Source organism: Lithobates pipiens, unplaced genomic scaffold (assembly GCF_037356315.1).
Source record: "Lithobates pipiens isolate NorthernLeopardFrog02 unplaced genomic scaffold, aLitPip1_a1.2 Scaffold_1, whole genome shotgun sequence".
Lineage (NCBI taxonomy): Eukaryota > Metazoa > Chordata > Amphibia > Anura > Ranidae > Lithobates > Lithobates pipiens.
In genome coordinates, this window is record NW_027507685.1 from 134,111,518 (window position 1) to 134,125,176 (window position 13,659).

Genomic DNA, 13,659 nt, shown 5'->3' on the forward strand with positions numbered 1-13,659 from the left:
GATGGGCCAGAGGGTGCGAACAGGGCCACCTGCAGCTTAACCAGTTTCCAACCAGCGCACACCACTATACGTTGGCAGAATGGCATGGGCAGGCATATTGGCGGCACGCTCGCGTGCTGGTTGGGACCCCCGTGAGTCCAGTCGCAGGTCCCGCGGACTCGAACGCCACGGGGATACCCGCGATTGTCTCACGGGGCGGCTGAATGAGGAGATGCCGTTGGAAACAGCATCTCCTCGTTCTGCCTAGCAACAAGTGACACTGATCTCTGCTCCATGTGATTGGAGCAGAGATCAGTGTTCACCAACACAAAGCCCAGCCCCACACAGTTAGTAACACGCCCTTAGGAATACTTAACCTTTACCCTGCCCCCCCCCCCTGGTTAACTCCTTCACTGCCAGTGTCATTTACACAGAAATCAATGCATTTGTATAGCATTGATTGCTGTATAAATGACAATGGTCCCAAAAATGTGTCAAAAATGTCCGATGTGTCCGCCACAATGTCGCAATCACAATAAAAAAAAAAAAAAATAAAAAAAAAATAAATCGCTGATCCCTGCCATTACTAGTAAAAAAAAAAAAAATATATTAATAAAAATGCCATAAAACTATCCCCTATTTTGTAAACGCTATAACTTTTGCGCAAACCAATCAATAAATCGCTGATTGCAATCTTTTTTACCAAAAATATGTAGAAGAATACGTTTTGGCCTAAACTGAGGGGAATTTTTTTTATATATATATTTTTGGGGATATTATAACAAAAAGTAAAAATTGATGCGTTTTTTTCAAAATTGTCGCTCTATTTTTGTTTACAGCGCAAAAAAGAAAAACCGCAGGGGTGATAAAATACCACCAAAAGAAAGCTCCATTCGTGGGAAAAAAAAAAGACGTCAATTATGTTTGGGAGCCTCGTCGCATGACCACACAATTGTCAGTTAAAGCGACGCTTAACTGACAATGGTCAGTTTTGGTCTTAAGCCCGTAAAATGGTCCGGTCTGAAAGTGGTTAAATTTGGCCTGGTTCATAAGGAACTGTCCATAATTACTGGCCAGCTTTACTTTTACTCCCAGAGAATACAGGTAAGGTGGCAAAGATTTCCATAGTAGTTGCCCGTCATGACATACAGACCAATGTGTAGACCAAGACATGGCAATCAATATCAGTGGGTGGGGCTAGGCATGGCTAGCCGCTTATTGAAATCTAGAGGCTAATAGTTATGCCCCTTATAGTTACCAAAATGTGCTGTATTCTAAGCAGGTACAAGAGATGCAGGGTTGACAATGCGGACCTGAACTGAGTAGCAGTAGCTCAGTGTTATTTCATGCCACTATTAAAGCAGGTAAACCATTTTTATGGCAGAATTGATAGATCATTTCTGGACATTGCTGACTGTGGTACACATGTAAAGAAATGAGATAATCGCCCCAGCTTCGATTCAAACCCCGCTTGAAATTTGGCAAATCCAAACTTAGCAGTGAATTCCAGTGAAATCTGTTGGGGGGTACTGGGGAATCCGGTTTTATAATTTAGGCAATTTTTAAGGCTAATAGGCCATTGGGAACGTGTACCAAGGCAAAAAAATAAAATTTAAGAAATACAGGTACATCTCATAAAATTTGAATATCATCAAAAAGTTCCTTTATTTCAGCAATTCAATTCAAAAAGTGCAACTAATATATTTTATATAGCTGCGTTACACACAGAGTGATATATTTCAAGCATTTATTTCTTTTCATTTTGACGATTATGGCTTACAGCTAGTAAAAACCCAAAATTCTGTATCTCAGAAAATTAGAATATTACATAAGACCTATAAAAAAAAAAGGATATTTAATACAGAAATATTGGCTTACTGAAAAGTATGTCCTTTTACAGTATAGTATGCACTCAATACTTGGTTGGGGCTTCTTTTGCATGAACTATTGCATCAATGAGGCTGATCACCTTCATGCCATGTCAGTGGCACTGCTGAGGTATCTCCATCTGCTGAGCATCGCCATAAAGCTGGTCAGCCCAAGGAGCAGAATTCTCACCAACCGTGGATGGTGAAGAATTGGGAAACTTCAGCAGGTATCAAGCCAGGGACCCATCCAGCAGAGCAACCTTGTGTGTCAGGCCAGGGACCGAGCAGGCCAGGGACCAAGCAGGCCAGTGGGCTATAGCCTGAGAAGAATCTAGAGTGTCAAGCTAGGGGCCATGCAGAGAAGCAAGGGTGAAGCTCGAGGAAGATACTACCGTGAAGATTGGAGGAGCTCAAGGGATTCAGTGGCAGTGAATCATCTATTCTAGTGAGAGAGTCTGGGAGCTCAAATGGCTGAAGAACTACAATAAGCGATTGTAGTGTAAGTGAAGGAACTGTTACACTTTGTATTAGAAACTATTAAAGACTGTTGCCATAGGAGACAGCATTCCTACACATGCAGATGTGGCATCTTGCTGGATGCTTTTCCCTGCATGTCTGTCCACCTGTAGAAGTCTTGGAGTCCGCTAATTGATATGGCAACTTCCTAAGGGTGTCCTGGCCCTAACCCTCTCTCCCAAAATCCTGTTAAGAGAAATAAAATCTCTTTGCATTCAAGAAGTGTCTGGCGCCCAATGAACTCTAACTTGCATTACACTCACCATGCCTCAAAACCCACCATATACAGAAGGATGTCATCTATCTCTGGCCCTGGAGGTTCTCATTAGACTGAAGGAGGCCTGGGACCTTGCTACACAGTAATTCATACAAGAGGAGCCCAACCAAGTATTGAGTACACTATACTGTACATGGACACAATTAAGCCATTATTTCTGTATTTAAAATCCTTTTTATTGGTCTTCTGTAATAAAATTTTCTGAAATACTGAATTTTGGGTTTTCACTAGCTGTAAGCTGTAATCATCAAAATTAAAAGAAAGAAATGCTTGAAATATATCACTCTATGTGTAACGCATTTATATAAAATATAAACTTTTAAACTATAACTTTTTGAATTGAATTACCGGAATAAGCTAACTTTTTGATGATATTCTAATTTTATGAGATTCACCTGTAGTTTTATCAAACAAGGCTATGCACAAATGTTATAGAGACACAGAGCACAGCAATGTATTTTCATTGAAGTATTAAGAGACTGCAGATGATAAAGTAGTATAAAATTGTCCAGTAGCAGTTTTTTTCATGGATAGGAGGCCTAACCTGTGTATACCTAACATTTATTATTACTATAAGGAATGGAGGTGTGGTAAATTGAAGTGGGGGTACACACTGCTTTGGCATTTACTTTATATATTTTTTCTTTCAAATGATGCTGAAGCACACCATTCACAGAATAAAAGTAAAGACAAATATACTTCCAAAATGAAAACCCCAAAATACCATGCCTCTGAAACAAAAAGCCAGTTTTACTAAGGGAAGCTCTGCAGTAGAAATAATGCATTTCTGAGGCCAGGCTGCATCACACAAAGAAAAAAAGTTGAAACTTGACTAATTATGTGGCATTGAATCACTTCAGACTAATTTATTTATCTTTCTAAGTCTTATTACCTTTTAAATTGTTTAAAATATACAGAGTTTTTTTAAATAAACATGTAATATATAGGATAAAGGACTCATAGAGCACCATAGCACAGCAGGATCTTTTAGTAGCAGTCAATGCTCACTACTGAGTGAATTGTAACCAGTTGGGAGCAAATGGGGAAGAAAAAAAAAAAAAAAAAGAGAAGAATCAATATTTACCTGAATAAAATACTTTGAAATGTTATTGTTATAGTCCTAGCCATAATAAAGTAAGAAAATATGCAGTATCAAGAAACACTATACATTCCTTCTAAAAGAACAATTTAGTCTGCAAATGCTATCATGCTGTCAGGAACAGGCAGAGACAGAAAATGCAATAATAAAAAAAAAAATTACACCTTTTAAAATAGTGGTTAAAATGTGTGCAAATAATAAAACTTAGTCAAAACATAGCCAGGGTTCGGTACTCAAAGTGGGTCGTCAGTGCAAGCCAGTAAATCGGGAAGCCAGAGATCAGCATATATGAAGACAGCAAACAGGATCGGGAACCATAAGGTTTCTCAGCCAGGCAAGTCTTTAACAGGAACACAGCAGAGATATGTTGACCAAGGAAAAGGCATTCAAGATATGATCCAGGCAGTTTAGAACACCTTTCGCACGGAGGTGGTTTTCAGGCGTGAAGGGGCTAAAATATTGCTTGTAAAGCACCTGATAAACACCTCCCCTGCAGCCCGGTGCGCTTGCAGAACGTTAGAAAAAGTCCTGCAAGCAGCATCTTTGGAGTGGTTTAGGAACAGTGTATACACTGCTCCGTTTACATCTTCCTACCTCCAAATTAATCTAAAAAAAATAAAAAAAAAAAACAGAAGGGGATCTGGCCCCAACGGGTCAGAGGGCCCATAGAGTAGCGTGGGCCGTGTCCGCTCTGCATATGCAGAGCGGACACAGACCTGTCATCTACCCGCTCCCCTCATTGAGCCCCGCGATCGTTTACCAAGTTGTTTAAGTGGCCCTTGCTCTTCAAAAGGTTGGGCACCCTTGACTTACATCCAGGGCTCGAGTCCTGCGGGAACGGCGTCCCTGCACTTTTTTCACAGCAGGAACGCCGTTCCCTTTGCAGGACCAGAGCCGCCCGAGGCTCCAGCACAGCCTGCTAGCTGTGTTGTCTTCACAGAGCTGACATCGGAAGAGCAGCACAGTGATGCATGGAGGGCAGGGGCTGGCCCAGTTAACTGATTGGTTGATAGATTGCAGAGCGGTTCTATTAACCAATCAGTTACCTGGGGCAGGTCCCGCCCTCTGTCCATCCCTTTGCTGCACTTCCAATGTCAGCTCTGTGCCTCCGATGTCATCTGCTGCGTCCTGTGTAAGGTAAGACAGGGAAAAGGGCACTTATGAAGGAGGGAGGGGGAAAGTATCAGAAACTGAAAGGAATGAGGAGGGGTGGTATAAAAGGGAGGCAGGGCAGGAATGTGAAGGGGGGTTCTACAAAGGGGGTGAGGACAGGAATGTAAAGGGGGTGCCATAAAGGGGGTGAGGAAAGGAATGTGAAGGGGGTTCTATAAAGGGGGTGAGGAAAGGAATGTGAAGGGGGGTTCTATAAAGGAAGTGAGGACAGGAATGTGAAGGGGGTTCTATAAAGGGGGTGAGGAAAGGAATGTGAAGGGGGGTTCTATAAAGGGGGCGAGGACAGGAATGTGAAGAAGGGTGCTATAAAAAGGGGCTGAGGACAGGTTTAAATTTTAAAACTGGCTACTTGGGCATCTTCTGTAGTATGTCGCATTCACAGTCTCTGGTCATCTCCTGTAGTCGCATTCGCAGTCTAGTCATCTCCTGTAGTCGCATTCGCAGTCTAGTCATCTCCTGTAGTCGCATTCGCAGTCTAGTCATCTCCTGTAGTCGCATTCGCAGTCTGGTAATCTCCTGTAGTCGCATTCGCAGTCTGGTCATCTCCTGTAGTCACATTCGCAGTCTGGTCATCTCCTGTAGTCGCATTCGCAGTCTGGTCATCTCCTGTAGTATGTTGCATTCGCAGTCTGGTCATCTCTGTATTTTATGTGCAGTCACTGTATTTTATGTGAAATTATATATATATATATATATATATATATATATATACATACATACATACATACACACACACACACATATACATATGAGCGTATAATTTTTTTTTTTTTTGGTGGGGGAGTGGATCTTGGGTGGGAGTTCCCACACTTTTTTCCCCAGGACTTGACCCCTGCTTACATCAACATCAATACTTTAAGATGGCAATACCAGTGAGACAGGTCCAGTGCTATTTTTACACTTTTTTTTGATTAGAATATATCTATACTGTACTTACATTGGAAAAACCAAAAGCTGAACTTTTTTTTTTTTTTTTTTTATGCAGGGGTTCCCTGAAACCTGAACTTTTTTTTTTGTTTTTTGTTTTTTTATGGGTTCCATTGGGGTAAATTGGTTGAGAAAGGCTGGTCTAACTAGAAATATACATCTGTACTTTTCAGAATTTGTCAAAACATTCAAATTGTGAACATATTCTTGTCAGACAGACTGTTGACTCCTAGAATTCTATCCTCTCAAAATTAAATAAGAAGAAAAGCCAACCACACAAGTTAAAAAAACAAAAACAACTTTATTGAGCTTTCAAATGTCAGAGTTGTCTTCTGTTCAGGAAATTTGGATACACAGAATAATCTACCATTTGCCTCCTGCTAAAAAAAGTAAACCTCTCATCTTTCTCATTGCATTACTATCCATCATGGTTTTTTGCTCTGAATTATAAAAGTGAAAGACAATTCTCTTGTCAAAATAGCCGATAATTGTTTTCAGACACTCTTGTGATTTGTGATGAGTATAATCAGTTTGGCGAGTGGCAAAATGTTTTTGCAAGCCTGCATAGGCAACATCACAGGAAGACAGCTCTTTGCAAGACCCTAGAGTCCAAATGGTTCAGAGTTCTGGTATTCCTACTATCAGCCTTGATGTTCGGTGGGATTACAGAACACAAACAGAAGACATTCAGGCAATTGCAATATAAATTTTTTTTTTTTTTTATTCAAAAACCTTCAGTTTATACACTGCTTGTTTTCATTTGCCTGGGGCCCAGCTTTAAATAATAATATTATTGTTCTGTTGTATGGTCTTATGGCAGCACCATCTTTATGCTTTTTTTTTTACGGTGTGCCACCCAATTATCTTGTTTGTCTATTGTATGGATTCTGACCAAATCCTGTTGGGTGGAGCACCCCACTCCCTCAGTAAGTACCTCTCATTAGTGACCACGTGTCATGATGGAGACCTCATGTTCTCCCATATAGAGGAGTATAGCTCCCATGTTTCAGAGAAGCAGGATCTCCTAGTCTATGGATAGTGTAGGACCCACTAATCATGGGGTACTTTGTCGCAGTAAGTGGGCTTAAGCCCCATATAGCAATATGATGTGACCAAATCCCCATATTTTTTGATAATGTTTTTTGAAAATGTCTAGGTGTTTTTAAAAAGCCTTGCTGGAGGTAAATGTTAGTTTGCATGTGTGCGCTGTAATATTTTTGCTCAGCTTTAAATAAAGCACAAAAAACATTTAATGAGGAATAACATGATCCTCTACAAGACCTGCCTCACATCTCAAAATTTTCCAGCTGCAGTGGTTGGTATTTAACAGTGGTTGACGCCACAAATGTCACAGGTCTTTAAGGAGTATAACTTTTATTGCTATTCTGTGATCTATGCCTAAGAATAGGGCAAAAGACATTCACAGTCTTGTCAGTATAAACGAATCAGGTTTTAGATTTACATTTCTAATCTCTAATAGAGGCTGGAGTGTGATTGGCTGCTACAGGCCACACCAACCAACACGAATGCAGCTAGTAAAGTTTCAACCCCTTAAATGCTTATTGTTGCAGATCATTGAATCATTCAATAGAAAACCAAGGAGAAAGATGACAGCCCTGAAATCTAGTTTCAAAGTACACCCACAACATTGATGATGATCATAGTAAAGTACCCCCTTCTTCTGCAGGCTGCAAAACAGGCACACACTGTTTGCAAAGCTTACCATATATCCCATCTGTCACTGTTGTCTCCTAGGAGAAAAAAAAAAAAAAAAAAAAAAAAACCTTCTGGATAAAGGTATCACTTGTAAGAACTTTGTGCCCCATTCCATAAAAAAAAAAAGAAGAAGAAAGAAGAAAGAAGAAGAGGTTCTCTCTCCAAAACACTCATCACTCAAAATTGTACGCATGACTGGTCATATTGAAATGCTGACTTTAAGAAGAAAGTCTGAATTTGCATAGTATGTTTAGTTGGCTGTAGTGGTAGATTAGAAAGAAACTTTCAACATAGGATTTTGGAGGAGGGTTTTTGATTTGTAGGTCAATGTAAAAGGTGTGCTAAAAAAAATAAAAAAAATAAGCCTATTTAAAGTTTTAGAACAAAGGATCAATATTGCAAAGGTGGGTGGACATAACCACAGGCAATCTTTTGATAGAAGGAAAAAAAGATTTTAGAGACAGATAGTAACCCATATTTAAAAGATCAGTTTTTCCATGTTTACAAAAAAAAATCATATTATATTATATTAATATATATATATAATTTTTCTTTTTTATAATTTTTTTTTTTTTTTCAAAATAGCCAAAAATGAAAAACACCTTTAAACAAAATAAACACAAGTAATCGTACTTAACCACGCTTGGCATTTGAAATGCCTCTGACCGCTTTTTTTGGGTTCCAAAAAAAGCCTCTAAAACACAACTGCCTAGAAACTACTATAAAACGACCCGTGTACATGTACGGATAAGATAACAGAGGAGAATTCAGGGCAGTTGAAAAAAAAAATGCCCAACTGCTCCTAAACATCTGTCTACTAGCAGTGTACATGAGGCCTTACTTTTATCAGATTGTACAATCTTTAAGTTTAACCAATAACTAAATAACTGGGATTGTATATACTGTACTGCAAACTGAATAGATGATTTAGGCAAGCCCATGCTGTATGTAGTTGGCATATCTAAAAAGGAGTGTAACATGTGTGGCCAGATTAAAAATTCCTTGAAGTAACAGAAGGCATGTTAACAGCTAATAGGTAAACAGAATACGAACAAGGCCATACTAGATGGATAACAAAAAGTCTAGATTTGGTAAATTATAGGATCTAAAATAAGTTCTATCCATTTTTATACATTTACCTCTTGATATGTATTTACACAATTAAAAACGTGCAATAAGCATACCTAACCTAGCATGTACAGCGATATCGTTAACATGATACAAACAGTGGTTCATTACCCAGTGGCAGCCATATGGTTCAAGTCTTTAAAAGTCTAATATTCATAGCTGAGCAGTAAATAGATCTATATACACAAAAGGTATTATTCTGAAGGATTTTCTCATTTTCCCGACAAGTTAAACTATCAGCTTACTGCGTGTTTTACATGAATAGCAAGTCAACTGGAAACGCAAGCAAAAAGACCCAAAAATCAGGTTTTGTAACCTTCAGGATTCCCATTGTCTGAAGACTGATATAGGTTGTTCAGATCTTTATTAGGTGAGTCAGTAAGGCCTCAGCAGGGAAGACTGAGTACACCCACGAGTAGACAATCTTTTTGTCTTGCTGAGGAACGATAAGAACTGGAACTTTCATCTTCCCATCAGATTGTTTGCTGTTGTTTATTTGACCTGCATGTGCTGAATAGGACGATGAGAGCAATTAAAATGATGACCACAAAGAGGAAAATGAGAGCGGCCCATGAGCTGAAGTCAGAGGCTTTGAGAACAGCTTTCTCCTCAGCTGGGATCATGTTGGTAAGGTTCAGCATATACCCGAGGGCCCAGCCAATGGAAGTGTCACCTGCCTGGAAAGAACATTGAAAAGAACGGTGATAATCATCTTACTCTGTAACCACGGTAATAAGATATTTTGAAATAAACAGATAAAATATTAAAAAGAATCCTTCACTTCAAAATGAAGCACATTTTACAAGGTTGATGCACAAAGGAAAAGTTTTGGAATGTTTTCATCCAATATATCCACTGTGAATTCCATTTATTGGCAACCTAGGATCTCATAACTCTGGGTCTTTGTGAAATGGCCTTGATTGTGATATTAGAAAAATATATATGAACTAAATATAAACTCGCACTGATAATATAAAAACAAAATCAATAATGTGAAAACAATCGCAGCTGCTATACACAAAGTGCTAATCACTTGAAAACAATAAAACATATAAATATAGCGCTTGCAAAGAAATATATGTGAGAAAAAAAAATTATATACAAGGTGAACCAACATAAAGTCCAAAAACATATCACTGAAAGTGTTCAAATCCAAAGTGAATAAAAACTTCAGGTGCACAACACCCCCTTGAGAGTCCCCACTCATCAGATCCACAAGACCCCCAGCTTTTCAGTCTGGAGGGCCAATTCAGGGGGGGGGGGGGGCGAACTAATAGTGAAGTACCTTCAAAAAAAAAAAAAATCGATTTATTTGAACAAAAGATGGGTACTTACAAAACAAAATAAATCAATTTTTTGATGGTACTTCACTATTAGTTCCCCCTTTTTTTACTTCTGGATACATGTCTATTTGGCTTAAACTCTTCATTGAGGAACCCTGGATCTGCTGACCTGGCTTTTCACATATCATCATAAAGACATCTATACCAAGCCTGAATTGACCCTCCAGACTGAAAAGCTGGGGGTCATGTGGATCTGGTGAGTGGGGACTCTCAAGGGGGTGTTGTGCGCCTGAAGTTTTTATTCACTTTGGATTGGAACACTTTCAGTGATTTGCTTTTGGACTTTATGTTGGTTCACCTTATATATCATTTTTTCTCACATATATTTATGTTTGCGAGCGCTGTATTTATGTGTTTTATTGTGATATTGATTAATATTGTAATATATTGAAAGAGCACATGTTTTGCAACTGGAAGATATTTCAAATTTTTAGTCTTTTCAAAAATAACACATTACACTTATGCACCATGAAATGACAACTTTCCAAACCACAATATAATAGTACATAGGAAGTGCCTGAAAATATTTCAATGGGGAGGGGTGGTCAAGCAAGAACTTAATTTCAGGGATGGACTTCCATTCTCTTCTGGAAATAAATTCCTTAGCCTGAACTAGTTGGTACCGATAAATGGTTTAAATATTGGGAAGCCAGGAGGAAAAGTCAGGTAGGAGAGATGCAGACAGCGCTATCTGGAACTCAATGGGATGTGGAGCCTCCAGTCAAAACAGTGCCGAGCCGATGTAAAGGCTAAACAGTTTGAGAACAATTAAAGTACATGCCATACCATACCAGGCCAGGCCGGTATGGATGGATGAAGATGGGCTAATGTCCGCTGGGCACAAGGAAGGAAATAATCCGCCGTAACCATGCAGCACCCCTATGGTGTAAGGCCTTGGCTCCCAGCATCCACAGCCTTACACCATATGTGTGCTGCATGTTTAGGGCGGATTTCCTCCCTTCTGCATACCAGACCCAACGGACATTAGCCAATCTTCATCCATCTATACCGGCCTGGTATGGTATGTACTGTAATTGTTCTCAAACTGTTTAGCCTTTACATCGGCTCTGCACTGTTTGACTGGAGGTTCCACATGCCCATTTTGTTTCGGATAGCGCTGTCTGTATCTCTCCTACCCAATTCACTCACTCCATGCGTTTTTATGATGGCTGCATTGAATTGGCTCTGGGGCAGTGGATAGGGAGTTCCCCCATAGGGCCAGCGCCTGGAATATTGTGTTGTTTTTAGGAGTAAAAGTCAGGGAACCAATCACTGGGGTCATAGCAGAAGGATATTGCTGTAAGCTTGAGGTGCACCCAGATTTGGAAAGAATTGATAATGTGGTCCCTATAAGCGGATGGAATTTAATCGCTGGTGGGAGCCTGGACTGTTGTCAGGGCAAGTTCAACCATGTCTTGCTCCAAGCCCCCTTGTTTGTTTGGCAAGGTAAAGACTCTATGCCATGTTTTTAGACTTATACACCCACAAAATGTTAATAAATTCAGCTTTTACTGACCCGAGGGCGACCCAAAGAATAGTAATAGGGAAGTTATTTAGGAGATACAGCCATTGCGGAAGAATAATTAAACAATTAGCCGATTGGTTATGCTGGATTACTGTATTTTGCACTCTATTCTGCATCACCTTACTCAATAAGTCCAAACAGTTCCTAGCAGAGTTCTGAATATTCAGTCTTAAACTATGGTAAATTTAAAAAGGCACCCTTTCTTAACTTACCGCCTACGTTTGCGTAATTATTTTTCCCAGCACAAAATGTGCAACACAGAGCAGTAAAAAATGTGCAAAGCCCAAAAAGGGCGCATGACCTGGGAGTGTCAACTGGTAAATTATTAGCTTTAGATTGAATGCAGGTTTATATGAAGACAAAAAAAAAAATGGAGAAAACTGTTGGAGGAGAGGGGTATAGTTTTGAGATTTTACCTTCTTCTGAAAAGTGATGTTGGGGAAAGTGCTGTTATCAAATTTGTAGCCTTTACTAGTTAACAGATAGATGAAATTAGCGGTGGCGCAGTATCCAGTGAGATGTTTCTGTAGAAATGCAGGACTCTTCCTAGACAGCTATAGAAAAGAGGGGAGAGAAATATACATAACTATATAAAAATGCAGTGCAGCACAAGAGAAGTTCTGATCCCAATAAGGCTTATTGACATACACTTTGGTGTGCCTGGTTGGGCAGCAACCTCTAAAACTAGGTAATACCAATGGTGCATTCTGCTGTTCAAAACATTCTAAAATATTTTTTTTTAGGAGCGATTATGTACAAGCCTGCCTAAAAATACTCTGCACTGCTGTGCAGATCACATGCAATGTGAATTCGGCCATACAGATTGTATAGCCGAATTTGCATCGCATTTGAACCAAACTCGTGCACAACCCTTTTTTTTTGTCCGCACCAGAACTGAATCGCATGGGTGTTCACACCCATGCAATCCGATTCCTTTCCAAATGGACAGTTCACACTGCGATATGTGAACCGATCTGGGGGTTTCATTAACTTTGTATTGACACTCCCAGTGGTCCGTATAGGGTGAACTACCTGCGAGTCAGGTGTGATGTGGGAAGCCAATACAAGATATAAAAAGGAATATAAAAAAATTGTGTTGCACTATCCCTTTAAACAAATTCCGTAAAACTGAAATGTGTAGCATGAAAGCATCAAAGCAATTCACAATCAAGAGGACATCAGTGATGAAACGCGCTGGCCATCATTTGAGCTCTAATGTCATCACACTCGGCAAGCAAATCGTTTTTATCGTTAGTTTTGTCTCTGTATTTGTTTGAGAGTACCTTTTTTGACTTAATAAATGTGTCAGTTTAAATAATATTATACTATGTTGCCAGTTTGTTTCCTCTCCCTGATTTTTGCTGCACATAATCCATGGCTGAAATCAGTGTGGGCACGTATGTGGTTGATACCAAGGCTGCAGGCTGTTCAGTGGCAGTTCCATTACGTATAAGCGCTAAGGCTTTCATTCACTGGAGGTCTTATTCATTTGGCTCACACTTTGGTGGTGGAGCACTGAAGTGGACATCGTTCAAGTGAAGTTTCATTACAGATTTTCACTGAATAAGTTGGGAATGTGGAGTGTTTTGTGCAATCACGTTTTTAGGTTTAGTTGATCATGCACTTTGTTGAATATTTATATGGTTTTATAACACATTGATTGTGAATTGTTTAATACACCTAAGTTTTATGGAATTTGCTTAAAGGGATAAAAGCAACACCATTTTTAATTTTCTGTTTCCATTAGAAGGCCAAGAACAGTTGCAAAATAGCTAAGATCTAGAAAAACACAAAACACACACGTGCCCAATGCGAGGCTCCCCCCACCCAGTGGCACCATTCATACCAGGAGTTCTGGGAATGGAAATGTAGTACTGACAGCCTTTGTGGCTGTCAGTTTTTAGCCCTCAATAAACTACCAGGGCACTGTTGTGTGCTTTAGGAAGTTCATTGTCTCTTCCTGTCAGTGTTTAACTGCCTCCGAGGTACGAGCAGATAGATACACTGACAAGTCTGTAGGAGTCCTGCATGGCATCTGCAATCTGCTGATCAGGGGTGCAATGCTTTCCAGGTTCCTAGTAAAATAAATAAATAAAATGCAAAATTTT

At 39.6% G+C, this 13,659-nt stretch overlaps 1 protein-coding gene across 1 annotated transcript in view; it reads right to left on the minus strand.

Annotated features, from left to right (window-relative positions):
• Nucleotides 1-6,120: 6,120 nt before the first annotated feature.
• Nucleotides 6,121-13,659, minus strand: part of ENTPD2 (ectonucleoside triphosphate diphosphohydrolase 2) — a 77,621-nt gene continuing 70,082 nt past the window's right edge. Inside the window, exons 8-9 of the mRNA XM_077477196.1 lie at nt 11,968-12,105; nt 6,121-9,360 (exon numbers count right to left, since the gene is read on the minus strand). Of these exons, the coding sequence (XP_077333322.1) occupies nt 9,157-9,360; nt 11,968-12,105 (342 nt within the window). The 3' untranslated portion in view covers nt 6,121-9,156. The remainder of the gene's footprint in view (nt 9,361-11,967; nt 12,106-13,659) is intronic.